General features: G+C 35.7%; 1 protein-coding gene across 1 annotated transcript; it reads right to left on the reverse strand.

The window, feature by feature from the left end:
- Window positions 1-1,077: 1,077 nt before the first annotated feature.
- LOC121409168 (sedoheptulokinase-like) lies at window positions 1,078-7,967 on the reverse strand. Its single transcript, XM_041601013.1, has 3 exons — window positions 7,180-7,967; window positions 5,833-6,017; window positions 1,078-3,104 (listed from the first exon to the last, which is right to left on the reverse strand). The coding sequence occupies exons 1-3, from the start codon at window positions 7,827-7,829 to the stop codon at window positions 2,506-2,508; spliced, it is 1,434 nt and encodes a 477-aa protein (XP_041456947.1). The 5' UTR covers window positions 7,830-7,967; the 3' UTR covers window positions 1,078-2,505.
- Window positions 7,968-16,028: the final 8,061 nt, after the last annotated feature.

A 16,028-nucleotide genomic window follows, 5' to 3' on the forward strand; every position in this document is an offset into this window, starting at 1 on the left:
TTTCATTCTACCAATACCACTACTGGTGCAGTAAAAAAATGTTTAAAAAAAAGCAGAAAAGTTATGCCCAAATGTGTGAATAAAATCATTTTAGGATAAAGGCGATTGCAACCCAGTGTACAGTATAATAGTCAAGCACCCCATAACTCGCCCTCTTTTATCTTTCTCAAAAACAAGAAATGACCAACGTGTAAAAATATGCAAAGACCATTCTTTAGTTACATAAAATAGAAGTTGGTAGTTTTATTTCCGTTTTGAAATACAGAACGAGGTACTAGCAATCTAAATACAAATTAAACCCACAATTAAGTTACTGAATTTGGCAGTATATCATGACCGTTTGATTGGGTTAAAGGAGAACGAAGTGTCTTTGATGCGGGAGAAGGACCCTATCGATGATTTGGATGACTCCGTTGGTGGTCGGATATCACGTAAAATCACTCCTGCGGCTTCCGACTGCTCTGGGGGTAGAGGTCCGGGGGGGGGGGTAGAAGTCTGGGGGTAGATGTCCGGTGGGTGGCTGTCCAGGGGGTAGATATCCTGATGCGGTTTTTGCCGACCAAACTTTTGGCACATCATTTCATTCACAAACCCCAAAACATACAAATACATTGGCATGTTCTTCTGTGATGATTTAACAATCAAAGCTTCAAGCTGCCCAAAGTGTCAATAAATTATCTGTATGTTGGTGAAAAAAAAGAATAGCAGAACTGGCCTCATTCCTCCCCACAATTCACGTTACCCGGAGAAAAAGCGTGCAATCTAAATGGATATCCTTAGACGGAAAGTCTACCTCAACAATAGGTACATTTCAATAAAAAAGAATCAAACTGCAAAGATTTGATCAAATCGGATGTATAATAAGAAACATACATATGATTCTTATTGTACATCTGATTTGATAATTTGACATGAAATTTCTCTCATTTTTCATGAAACACTAATAATATATGCACAAATACACAAATGAAAGAATCATTGATGTCACAGACTCTGTGTTTCTTTTGTATTTCATTATACAATATTGCATATTTTTGGCAGATTTGACAAAAGGGAAACTTGTCATTGTACAAAATAGCAAATATATTTCATATTTCATAAAGCAAAGCACATACTGTAAGAAAAATTACTAAGACATAAATGGTGTTTCTAACTCCTGTAACGACCATAATGTGCATTTATCAATATGAAATTAAGTGAAATTTTGAAATGTCATAGCGTTCCTATTTTATATCGATTATGATGTTTTGAGTGTTATGCTCGTATGATATTTCTCCTTTTATTCTCTTTTACTAGCGTGGACTTACATGTACAGTGTGAGGGTATTATTCCATGCACAGTTTATTTCAAAAACAGTAATAGTAAAAGTGAATAAGAAAGGAAAGATTATTTTAGTACTTTTGTATTTCCTAAGAATGTGATGTGCATGCAAGAGAAAGAGATGATGCTGTTATAACTCAAAAGTCAACTTTTTCATTACCATTATATATGACATCCTGCAATATTTTTCATGAACGTGGATCAAAAGTTGGAATTGTAAGGATGATTCAACACATTAATTGAAGAACTTGACCATGCACTACATTTTTGCATAACATTTAAAAATAATTGTTATTTAATGAAATACTAAATCACTCTATTAATATAGATTCATATTGATATAGACATAAGTATACTTTCTTTCAAAACAGTGCAAAATAAAAAAAAGGTTGATAATTTGACAGTTTATATCCGATTATACAATATGATTTTTAGTTCTATGTTTGTTTTATTTTGCCCTTTAAATCCACTTAATCTCAGAGTGCAGTATTTATAGAAACATCTTTGTTGCTTTGAAAAAACACTATATTTTCTGGAGAAAGATGACAGATTGACAAATATTGTCTGGGCTTTCATAACAGATTTATCGCAGCCTGTAGAAGCATAGAAAATTGACAATTACTTTTCAACTTCACTCAGGTTTGGTACAGTTATTCTAGAAACTAGTGAATTGTTTGTATGAAACAAAAATGCTTCCATTTTATGCAAAGCATTTCATTTTACAACCATTTCCTTTTTAAATAAATCCTTTGAGAAAGCTTATAATATACCAGGCGACCATTTCATTGAGCTGCTGTGGAGGTTTGTGGGATTTTGTAAAAACGTCAAATCATTAGGTTTTACCACATTTTAAACGATATACAACATTTCGCCCAATTTCATGACACACAATACGCCTTTGATGTATATTTCATCATGTGTTCAATATCTATGTTTCATGCTCAAATAAAAATGGAAATATCCCAGTTATCTATTTTCAACACAGATCACTTTTTAATATTCGCATGAAACTGGCGGCATCATAGGTTGCCATCAAAGGCTACAGAGCATCTGTGTATTCTTTTGTAATTCTTTGTTTCTCGGTTCTCTTTACCTTTATGCTCCACCAAGACAACTAATTTTCCCACAATGTTGAACATCACCAGGAAAAAGTAAAAGTGATAAAAAAGCAGTGTATTAACTGATTTAATCTGTACACATTGCTAATGCTGCTCCTAATGATGCATCACCCTTATCACTATACACAAATGGCAAACTCTGAAATACTTTCTCAACTTCTTCCTTGAGTACCGGGTTACGAAGCAGGGCACTGCCACACCCAACAACCTGTGTCACTCCCTTGAAAACCATCTCTTCTGCAGGACACATTCTGCTGAGGTTATTTGCAATACCTCTGCAAGTGGCCCTGAAGATGTCACCAAGAGATAGGTTCTCGAACCCAATGTTGGACACCGAACCCCTTCTGTTTGGCTGATGCCGTTCTCCTCCAAGGACTGGATCAACCTCAAGCGTGGTATCCTTGCATTTCAAACCCGAGTCAATCATTATTGAGAATAATCTATCTTTATCGGATGCTTGGGGTAAATCTAAAGCACTCAGCCACTCCTGGAGTGTAGTCACCAGGTGGGCAAGGACATTACCTCCTGTTAGTGAAGCAGCTACAGAGAGGAACTTCCTGTCAAAATATGGGAAGTACTCAATGGGGGATGAGCCGTCCGATGCCGTTGGAGTGAAACCAGGTGAAGTGGTAGTAACAATCTGAGCAGATGTACTGATGCTTATCACTGCAATAGATCATAAGGGATTGGTTGAATTGCATAAATTTCATTATTTCATGGAGCATATTCATTCAAACTTTATTTGTTTCACAATACAAAAACTTATGGAATAAAGAAATGAACTACAAGTTCAAAATATCACTTTTGTTATTGCACATTACTATTATAACACATGTGATGTTAAATTTATTTGCCATGGTCCATTCCTGTGCTCATACAAAGCATTAGTCCATTATGGTTGTAGCAGAATTTCTGCTTAAACTATTTGACTATTGCCTAGGTGTGTCAGTTAAGTGAAAATCAGACTCAGTCTACAGGCAATTTTTGTTCTTGCCTACTCACCAACATTATGGAAGTTTAAAAGAGTACCTAATACCTTGGTCACATATGCTCTACGGCAGCCGTACGGCGGCCGTAGATACATGAATTCGAGAGATTTCTGCGGCGGCCGCAGAAAATCTGCGGTGGCCGCAGGGTCGACGTACGGCGGATTCCTACTTTTTACAGGCCGTAGGGGTGGCCGTAGAATTTTAACTCGGAGTTATAACATTTTTTCTTTTCTACGCTCGCCGTAGAAATTAGACTAGCCGTAGGCATGGCGTAGAACGGTCTACGGCGGCCGTACGTTGAGCGTACGGTGGCCGTGCGGCTGCCCTCGTGTTTTTCTTCCCTCCTTCCCCCTTCTCCTATTGTGTTATCTGCTCGGAAGCCACCAGGCGCGTATTCAGAATTTTGCACCTCGGGGGCCCGCCCTATAATTTTTGCCCATATGCATGTGTACTTTTCGGAAAAAAAAATGGTGACCCCTCCTCGTCAGGCAAACAGGTGCCTTAAAAGCATGTTGAATTCTCTTATTTCATAATCACATGAAAAAAGACAACTGCAGATAACTTTTTTGATTATGACTTAATAAAAAGCAAACTATCCATGAATATGATATACTGTAATACCACTTAAAAATGTGACCTGGAAGCACAGATATTGCCCTTTCACTAGCGGCTAACTTGGGTAAAATATGATGTTATTATCATTATCATTATTATTATTACTATCATGGGGAGTTAAATGCTGACTCGGATTTTTGTTGTTGTTTCCTAGGGTGTAGTTCTTACTTAAGACTAACGTGTTTATTAACATCTTAACTTTATTCATACAAACAAGTTAACATGGTTAAGGGAGATTTATTTCATAAGTCCAAATAAATAATGCGAACGCGATTTTTGATAGCTTGTGTATAGACCTGAAAATAGAATATTCTGATAAGTTTTGTAAGCATGAGCAGGGTGGGTATCTATCTGTCAGGGCGAGCTGATGATTGTCTATATTCCAAAATGACCCAAAGTTTGGAAATTCTAAGCATTATTGGTAATCATGATCAGGATGGGCACTTAAAAATTATTCGATTATATTCCGTTCCAAAACTAGACATTCTACGCAATTGAGGTAATCATTAACAGGATGTCATCTAACTAATCATTCGATGCGAGCGCGAAGCGCGAATCACCACAAAGGTCGAATTTGCCCCCCCTCCTAGGTCGAACATTACTGATCGTATAATATTCAGATCAGTATCAAACATTAATTTGGCGACCCCCCTTCCTAAGTCGAACATCAATTTGGCGCCCCAGCACTTTTATTACTCCTCCCCCTTTCCCCTTTTCTCTTCTCTCCTTTTCCCTTCTTCTTGTTTCCTTCTCTCTTTCTTTTCTCCCTTTTCTCTTTCTCTTCTTTCCACCTCCTTTGTATCTCCCTTTTCTTTCCCTTTCTTTCCTCCCTCTTTTTGGCGCCCCTTTTCGCCTACCCGGGGGCCCCGAAAACCCACCCCTCCCTCCCGCCCAGAATACGCTCATGGGCATGGTGCGACACTTTGAAAACTTTCTGAAATGAAATGTCTAATGTAAAATATCATGATGTTATTTCTCACTGTATAATCCCCCTGCGGCCGCCGTGAGGGCGCCTTGCGGCCACCTTGCGTCTGCCGTAGTATTTGTCAAAAACCTACGGCCAGCGCAGGGTCGCCCTAGGGCGACCGTACGTCATGATTTCAAGGACGTACGTCAGCCGCAGATTTCTTTTCTCCATAAATTAAAAAATACGCCGTGCGGCGACCGTAACATATGTGACCGCTAGAGTAAGTGGCCGTGGAAATTCTGAGGCGACCGTAGAATTGCTACTTGCCGTAGAAATTTTAGAATCTACGGCGGCCGTAGCAAATGTGACCATGGTATTAGTAATACAATAATTAAAGATGAGGAAAGAATTAAAACACACAAGTGGGTCTCATCTACAGATCTATGAAGGTAGGGCAGGGTCCCACCCTCTGAATGGGAAAAAATAAAATTTTGGGAAGACAATAAAACAATGTTAAAAAAAGTTTAAGAGCTTTTTATTTTGCCTTTAAAAAAACGTTCTAGATGGAAAATGAACCAATCCCACTGGGTACTGATTCCATTCCTATTATTTTGCTTATCACATGTTTTTTTTGCTTTTTGAAAAAAAATCAGACACTCCCCTGGACAATCCTAAGCTGTTCACTAAGCTGTTCTATAAGTTATGAACAACTTCATGAACCACCGGTCACCGGTGATCCTTTCTTATGCGCCATCACCAGTTGTTCATAAAGTCACTCGTAACTATAAACAGCATTATGAAATACCAGCCTGGTTGGGCTGTGGAAACATCTATAGAGTAAAGCTTAAAATTATAATAGTATTTAATTTGTAACAGAAAATACCTCCATGAGTTGGTGTCTGTAAGACTGGTAGCATGTTACATGGAAGGTCTCCCATCCCGACTCCTACATCAACACCTTCAGGTAATACACCATCACACCAACTACATCTGTTGATTTGACCTGCAATACTACCAGGATCTCTCACTTCAGGAAGAAGATGAACTGGGAACCCAGCACGTGACAGCCTAAAACAAAGGAATCGACATCGGGTTATAAATATTCCAGCTTAAAATTGAAAAGCTGGACACTGATTGAGGTATGCTTAGGCTATATCTGAACTCTTTTAATTGCTTAATGAGTAAGACCACAACAAAAATGACCAAAAAAAAATATGATTTCAATCATTTCATACACTTGTACAATTATCAATTATTACATTGTCAAAAGCAAAAAAGGTGAAGTTCAAGTTGGAAAATCATGATTTGTTTGATCCAAATATATCACATAACAAGCAAATTTGCATCCTGACCACACATAATAATGATCCTATATAGTCTACATCTAACAGTGCTTTTTTTCATGGTCAAGAATATTTAGTACAGAGGAATATATCATTCAAATTCACTAAACCAAATGAAACACAATCATTTCAAAATGCAATGCAACATGATTTACCACTGTTAGAACAAGAAATCATACTCCTATGCACTTGTTCACTGCTACCACCCTGCCTGTGGGGAATCTACAGGTAGGACTATGGCATGCCAATGTTGTACAGAGCACACACTTTAAAAAATAATTTAAATATCACTTTTGTGACCAAAACTACTAATTTCCATACAGTTGCAATTTATTTTTCATTAGTAACTTGGGAATAATTTTTGTATTCACCAGAGCGCTCAAAAACTTGAATTTTGGGCATATTTTTGTGTACGCCCTCTACTGGTGAAAAGTAATATGGCAAGAAAATTTTCATTTTTTGATCTCTATTTTTAAGAAAAAAATAATTTAAAGAATCAAATTTAAATAAGAGCTAAGTTGTAAGAATAATATGTGTAATGGAAATTGTCAGTGTAAAAAAATCAAGCATTTGCCCCAAAGAAAAAGAGAAAATTAGCCAAACATTACCACCCTTATTTTGCCACACATGGAGATATAACTGAGAACAAGGTTATATCATAACCATGTTCATTGAATGAGTGCTCCTATGTACCTCTATAGAAAAGGAATTACAGCATCCTCTAGATTATAGCGTTGTATTGTATTCTGAAGAAAAGCCAAATCATCAAACCGACAATAACTTAGATTGTTGAAAAAATAAATTAGAGATCAACTGATCAAGATAGATTTATCTACATAAAAAACAAATTCCACACAAGATATGTATGTATAGTACACTGAATTTACTTTTGAGAATTCCATGTATTTGTTTTGCAGTTGAAATAACCCCAGCTTGCTGCATTCTGTGTTGACATAATAGGAGTCTCTATCCCGCATATCAATGTCACAAACATATCCATGATTGATCCAGCTCGATCAAATCTCTGAACAAAATGTGAGCTGTTTCTCTGGAGCCAGAAAGCAGTAGCACATCCATGACCTGTAGCTAACCTAAGGTGTGAGTCAGGGGATGGTAATTCAGCTAGAAATTCAGGAGTGCATCTCCCATCTTGCCAGGTAAATAGATTACTGTATTTCTCCTGGCTCTCAATTCCATCATCTTTTTCTTTCACAATGTCATCGATTGTCAAGTCAGATCTCCAAAAAACAATTCCATGCATCTGTCCTGTTACACCAACAGCCTTCAATTTGTAAGTAACATCGCATGCGGAATAAAACTGTGCTAGATCGTTTATACATGCTTGAATAGTGATGAAAATTTTCTTCACGTCCTGTTCATCAGACAACGGTGGGCTCTCCACGCCTACAGTCCTGGCCGCTGTTGGACGGGCGACGGCAAACAATACCTCGCGGCTTGTGCCATTGATCAGCGACAATTTGACAGAGGTTGTACCTAAATCGATACCAAGTTTTGTGTCTACAGACCTCACATCCATAGTTCTTAATATCTATCATTCATGCAGAGTTCAAATGAAATTAAAATGAGATTTCTTGATGCCTGAAAAATAATAAATTAGTACTTTGAAGTTTGACTAGTCTACCTGACTGCTGTCCGAAGTGGGCGTGTGCCATGATCGTGTGTGTATGGCAAGCCAAATGTGTAATCCAGAGAAAGGGTCTTTCATAGAACTGTTCTTTTGTTTTACGAAGCCAATTGAAGAACGGTATATCTACTGAATTAAGTTCACAAATTAAGAAATCGGATCATCCAATACAATTGCAACAACTGAGTTTGGAATTGATACATACAAAATGGTCACACCAACTCCATATATACACTGATGGATCCAAAACTCCTGAAAAGGGGATTAGTTCAGCCTGTTTGGTGAGCCGCTTTCTATGCACCTTATTTTTCTATTTACCAAGGCAAAAGGTTATCTAATTTCACCTCCTCCTATAGGGCGGAATTAATTGTGATTATTCTTGCACTGGAATGGATAAAATATTTAGATATATATACAGGTGTTGTTATTTTCAGTGTCCGGGGGGCCACTTCCATTCACGAGTGGATACCATGCGCGACCACGAGGTCTCGAAAAGCACCCTAAACACGTAATTTCCATATTCTGAAAATGCACCCCTTAACAAGTATTGGCGTGTGAAAACCTACCCTTAACCAGTATTGGAAACAAGTCAAAACGATACTCTTATTGGCGAATATTCCCTGAAATGAACCCCTAAACAAGTAGGAATGTTTCATTGTAACGGGTCATTCGGTCGTCGGCTTACCTTATTTGGTTTAGTACGACCCCACCTTATACACCTCGCGCAAATCGGACTCTAAACACGAAGTGTTGGGGCAAAAAGGACATCCTTTATAAAACATTTTAATTTTGTTTTTGTCATCCCCGCAAATTCGACCCTAAACACGTAATTTTCCTAGCGAAATAGCCTTTTTTCATTATTTTTGTGTTTTTGACACCCTTATCACGTTACGTACGTAACGTGCCCTATCGTGAAAAAGACATCCTTTTTACGTGGTTTTTTTTTGGTCGCGCATGGTATCCACTCGTCACTGTAAGTGGCCCCCCCGGGTTTCAGTGATTCATTAAGTGCACTTTATCTTTACAGAATCGGAAAGACGATCCTATTATCACAGAAATTCTGACTATTACTACAAGACTCAAATATAAAGGTTTAGATATATACCTAGAGTGGATCCCTGGTCACTGTGGAATAAAAGGAAATGAAATAGCAGACTCCTGCGCAAAAAAAAGCTTTATCAAACAAAATAGAAATTCATAATCAAATAACATTATCAGAAATTATGCAACTTATTCAAAAAGTTGTAAGATAGTTTGGCAAGAAAGATGGAAATAAACTAACTCAGCACTGAAAGAACTGCAACCATCAGTGTTATCCACATATAAATGTAATCTAGGGAGACAGGAAACTGTACTCCATCGTCTCCGTTTTGGAGTCGCTGGTCTTGACCAAGATCTACTAAGATTAGGGATCCATCAAACAGGGTTTTGTGATACTGTCCTGAGGTAGAAACTGTCAGACATTATCTTTTACATTGTCCAAAATATATAATTGAAAGATCAATGCTCCTTGTAGAATTGAATGAATCACAGCCAGGACAAATAATGGAGTATTTAAAAAAAGATGACCCAGGGAAACAGAAAGCATTTTTACGTTTCGTTTCAAGAACGAAATGTTTTAGTAAGGAGTGATGTACTATTATTATATTGTATTGTTTATAAGAAATATGAAAGGATATCGGCACAATGTACCGTTCTGACCGGCATCCAGGGCAAGCGCAACTAGTTGGAACTGAGCTGAAGATAGCGGTTTGTTTTTGGAGAAGATTTGTTTATATGCCATTTTGACAAGAGTTACGGCAAACTTTTGTACATACTAAAATTATCCTTTTTTTCAAATTAGAAGGATGCACAAGAAAAATATTTCATATCTGTATACATCATATTGTTAATAATATCACTATGTGAGAAGTGAGATTTATAGATAGAGTCAATGGCGACAATAGTCAAATATGACTAATCGCCACTCAAACCAACCTAAGAAGAAGAAGATGGAACTACCTCCAGACATGTCCTCCGTATAGACATGCTCTTCTTTGCACACCGCCACCGTCGGCAATGAGAAAAAATGCGTTAAACTTACGGCAAGACACATTTCTACAATATTGTGTCATTCGACTGCACGCTGATGCGTCTGGGATGGCCCCAAATTATTTTTTGCATAGGGGCTGGCATCACCATCAGGCCGTCTTGCCCCGGCAAGACGGCCTAAAATTAAAACTGAGTGATTTAATCTTCTCCAATCTTTATCGGCCCAAACAATTCTTTACATGTTTTCCTTTAATTTATTTTCCCCCATTTTCTTCCTCTTTTTCCCTCACCCCTTTTCCCAGTTTTTATCAAACCAAACTTGAAAAATAGAAATGAGCGGTAACTTCTCTGACTCCACTTGATTATCATTAAATAAAGGTTACAAAAATGAAGATGTTACTAAACACGCTAAATCCTTTATCTATTTTTACTTCATTTATTTCCATTTTTTTTTGCTTTATAGCGAATGTTGAAGAGATATTAAACTGTGAAAACATTTTAAACAAATAGAAATACAATGATAATTTCATGATAAAAGGTATGAAATATTATTACGAAAAATGCTAGGCCTACTTGGTAAAAAACATTACTGACTCCCTTTTTTAAAAAATATATTCTACATCTAAATTGAAGCGGCTAGCTGTATTAACCCTTTCCCTCCACCCCAACCTCAGTTGAACTGTTTATTCTGTGTCAACAAAGAGTTTGTACATTATACCCCCTTCCTCTCTCAACCTTGCCCATCATCTCCAGGCATCCCTCAATCTTGCCACTTGACTCTGCCAACTATCTTATCATTCCTCTCTCATTCTCCCTCTCTCTTTCTAATACTAATATGCTTTCCACACTGCAATTTTTGTCCTTAACCCCAGGAAATTGATGGGGCTAAGGGGGTCTTAGCCCCACCAGTCTCCCGGGGTTAAGCTTAGCCCAATTTCGTTTTCACACTATGTTTTAGCAAAGTGGGCTAGCATGGTAAATAGTACGGTACTATCTGGCCCTGCAAAAAAGCAGGGTTAGCCGGCTTATTGTGGTGCTAAGAGATGCAGTGTGAAAACGAAACAGGGCTAAGGAAAGTGGGGCTAAACATTAGCCAATCACAGAAGTCGTATTGTAAGTTAATCACGCTCTGTATGGTAAAATCATCAATATTCATGAGCTGAGGGATAGTCCGGGGTTAATACTGAGCAGAGAGTATGGGGTAAAGAAAGGCGGTGTGAATAAAAAAAATGATAGTATGGGGTTAAGGATAGTCCGGGGGTTAAGAATAGTATTGGGCTAAGGAAATGCAGTGTGAAAAGCATATTACTTGCTCCTTAAAATCTCCCTTCCCTCTCCTCTCTGCTTTCTCATTCTCTCCCTTATGCTTTCATTCTCTCTCATTCTTCACCCTTCCCACAGTCTAACATATGATTCAATATCAAGGGTATGAGCAGAGTTTCATCATTTTTTGTTTTATTTCATATTCAATTTCTCTCCATGAGGAGATAAAATATGGAGAATAAGTCATCTTCATCATTCTTCATAATATATAAAGTTTAGATTGGCAATATGTATCTACATTTTTTATGCAAAAGTCCTGTACAAATAACTTTATGTGAGTGTAAATAGAAACAGCACAAACAATACTTCTCTTGTCACGAGCAAAAACAAAACACGCACATGCACACATAATCGCACATGATTTTTTTAAATGCTCCTGAGTGCATTCAATCTTAAATTCATGATAACTTACATCAATAAATTTCATACAGAGATCATTTATGCTACAGATGTCAATCTATTGGTCTTTACAAGAGTACATAATAATGAGATTCCAATAAGAAAATATTCTGCATAATTATACACAAAACTTTGAGAAATTGTTGTAGTTACAAATTAAAAAGAAAACATGTACATTTTGGCAAAGATAAAAAGCTCATAAATGTAGATTTTTTTGTTTAAAACAACAAAATTTTCCAAAAGAAAAGTATAATTCATGAGGGGAAAAAAAATCAAATGGATCTAATCATATCAAGAAGCCAAGTCACACTTATCTGTGACATGTCTCACAACTCAGATCTAACTTAATATTCATACTCATTAATTATAAATAAGCATACCCATAAAAGATTAATATGTGTGTTTGAAAGCCAATAGAAAATAATGTGTAAAGAAGCATACTTTTAACAAAAACAAACTGATTCTAATGTTAACAATAATCCAATGAGAATCAGTTGGTTTGTATTCAAATTAAAAGCAACACTAGCAGGTATCACTGCACATCTCTAAAAAAGAGCAGATATTGAAAGGAGTAGTTGTCTAAACATGACAACATATACATTGTATAAGGGAAAAAATGTGCATCTCATCAACATTTCAGTAGAATTTAATGTGTTTTATAAATGTGTTTTATTCCCTGTACAATAATGCTTTAGGTGTGTGTGTGCTTCTGAATCTAATTGGTGATAAGCATTCTGTCATAACAGGTTAATACTTTCATCAGTCTTCAATAGATGTACAAATCTTGTTTAGTTTCTTTCTTCAATGAGTATCAAAATATTGGAATTATGACCGATATAAATATGATAAAAGCAACCAATGACATTAACTGTCCACCATAACATATGGAAATTTAATCCAATCATTGTGAAGTTCTTCTTGAGCATCATGATATCATAAGACTTTGAAACGGTTCTTTGAATTCAACATTATCTTGCTTTTATGTCTTTTCACATGCTGCATTTCAATAATATCAATGATTTTCTTATTCTGAGAGTTATTATTTATGAAATCAGTTTCTCTGACTATGATGGAATAACACAGGGGCTTGTATCAATGAAAGCAAATGTTTCAATAAGAGAAAGGATTGGAGGTTTAAACCACACCTTTATTTAACCAGAGCACTCCAGCACCACTGGGTGGTATTCTGGAAAATTGAGTTGAACTAGGTCATGGGGCCCGTTACACAAAGCTTTGCAATGATCGCAGACTATTTTTTAGGATTGATTGCCCGGACTACAATGTACAATTAATCGTAAAAATCAAGCGTATGATTAATCGCTAACCTTTGTGTTACAGGACCCTGATTAGATTTATCAACATTCAATCCTTATGGGATGCCAAGTTTGATCTTCCTAATTCATGGCAAAGATGACAAAGATAATATCACCCTTCAGGACAAGATCATTTTGTGGGACACTTGTAATAGATGAAATGGCAACATGCAACTAGGTAATTTAACTGAAAAACACCTGAACCAATGTCTTTTACAGACAGGCAATACAAAAAAAAAATAAGAAAGTTTATTAATTTTGCCACAAGCTATAATTAGTGGATTCCATTTTGTACATATGGACTGGTGGGTGATGACTGCCTTTAAATGTATCTAAATGAAATAATTTAGGTGGGAACAAATGTTATGAATACAAAGAAAAAAAAATCAATGAACTAGCTCTTCAAATTTGTGAAATTCTACACATTAGATAATTATTACAATCGTCTTGGTAATATGCATTGCAATTGAATGAAAATAGAAGTTGTTACTTGGTGGGAAAGTCCATTCATGAGAATAGAGTTAGAAAAATAAGTACTGTTTCTCTTTTCATAAATAAAAAGACGGTGGTTACCTCATGTACATTATTAAAACCATTGTAGCACACTAGAATGAAATATAGCCCTATAATATGCATAGTTAAGTAACAAAAAAAAAATCAAAGCATCAATGACTGGGGTGGTTGGATTGGGTTCAAGTCTCTACATTACTGATGTACAAAAAGCTGGACTTTTCACATGGAGTATCATACAATGACAAATGAAAAGCATAGAATACCAACATTACTTGATACAGCAATGGTATCAAAGGTAATATCAAAGACAATTACTTTTAAGTCCCACCCATACATGTAGGTCTAACTTCTGAAGGTCCTTAAATTTCTGCAAGCATTCAATTAAGTACAAAAAACAACAATATATCTTAATATACAGTGGAATATCAATTTCCGTTGCATAAAGGGATGCTCCGGGCTGAAAATAATATGATTTATACAGATAAAGAAAAATCAGACAAACAAAACACTGAAAATTTTATCAAAATCGGACAAAGAATAACAAAGTTATGGCATTTTAAAGATTTGCATTATTCTGGTGAAACCGTTCTAGGCATGTCTTTATGAATATTCAATGAGCAACTTGATGATGTCATATCCCCACTTGTTCTTTTGTATTTTATTATATGAAATTAGCTTCATTCATATTTTTTCTAACAAGAACTGAAAAATTTGGATTGACAACTGATTCAGTTAGTGCATTAGATATTCATTGCTGCAACTTATTTCATTATAAAGGAGACATATTTTTCACACAAAAGAAACAATTATGATTTCATGTAATAACATAAGAAAAAGAAAATTGGGGATGTAACATCATAATACTAATAATAATAATCCGCTTTTATATAGCGCTTAATCCATCGGAACGACGTTTCTAAGCGCTTTACAGATATATTATTACCCCATATTATTACATCATCATCCCATCTAATGAATATTCATGATAATGTACATTTAACTATTTTCACAAAATATTGCTAAACTTTAAAATGCAATAACTTTGAAATTTTCACCTTTTTGCTTTGTGAATTTTACTTTATTTATTTATTTAGATAACAATATTTTAAAAAGTCAAGTTTACTAAGCATGTACAAAAAAAATCACATATGTATGATACTTCAAAATTAATCCATGTTTGAACATAGAATCTATTTTTGTACTGTATATGCTTAAAGGATGATCTTATTATTTGATATTAAGTAATATCATGGACATCCATTCCATACAAGTTGGTATTTAACAGTGCTTGCTGTTAGATAAAATTACAGTATTTGCTGAAACTATACCGATATTTATTGAATTCCCTACAAGGTCAAACAATTTATATTTGAATACATTTGGCAGAATTTGGCAGAATATTAGAAATAAATTTGTCCATAGGCAGCACTTGTCTCTAACTGTTCTTAACACAGCCGTAGAATGAGTTACATAGTAGGTTAACACATAATCAAATGCACTACTAGTAAGTGCTGAATGCAAAATATACAAATATCTGTTTAAAACACAGAACAATTATTCATATAGATTTTGGTCAATCAAATGTATTTGACTGCATTGGCAAACATGCATTATGTACATTATATTAAAATTCTTTGAATCATTTTCTTCACAGTCACTTCATGAAAATTAGAATATGCAATCACAATGTATGACACAGATAGTTATGCACACTTGATTCGCTGTACACACAATGTACATTGAAAACAGACACATACACCCATATCCACACTTTCATACACAGACTCACATAATTGTTAAATGTCTGCAAAAAGAAAAATGCAATTTAACTCTTTCAAATGAAAATAACATTGATATGCTTCCTTTCACATAGGAAAGATATTTTGATTCATAACAAATTACAGAAAATAACTTTAAAGTTTTAGCACAAACAGAATTGGTGGGAGGATTATTGGGGTTTTAGTTTTTACAATGGTATCAAAGGAAAGTAGTCGCAGCAAACAATGATTTGATGACAAATCAAGGTGGTCACCATATATTCTGGATCTAGCTCTAGTTTATTTACATATACCTAACTGTGTATAATCATGAAATATAAGCTGATAAACGATCACCATGGAGATCACCAACAAAGCTAATCACATATGGGACAAGGCATTTTCATTGCTTGAGAAAAAAAACAAGATACATGTATCTGGCTGGAATACCATGTTTGTTTTGTCAAATTTTCAGCAATAACACATTTTGTACTAGAATTCTTTGGCACACATGAACACTTGGAATTCTGTCCAGAATCATTTTCACATTATTACCACAACTGCCGTTTATAGTTTCGAAAGTAAGAGAGGAGTCCAGAGATGGGCAAGAACAAATTTGTTGTTTGCGTATTGAGAGGTGGCAAAGTGATCAAGTGAGGGTGTAACAAATGAAGCTGTTTTGTGTAAGAAATGACATCAAGCAATAGTATGCCATTCTTGCATAACACATGTCTCATTTTTCTTTTTTAAAAAAG

This window comes from Lytechinus variegatus, chromosome 2, assembly GCF_018143015.1.
Source record: "Lytechinus variegatus isolate NC3 chromosome 2, Lvar_3.0, whole genome shotgun sequence".
Lineage (NCBI taxonomy): Eukaryota > Metazoa > Echinodermata > Echinoidea > Temnopleuroida > Toxopneustidae > Lytechinus > Lytechinus variegatus.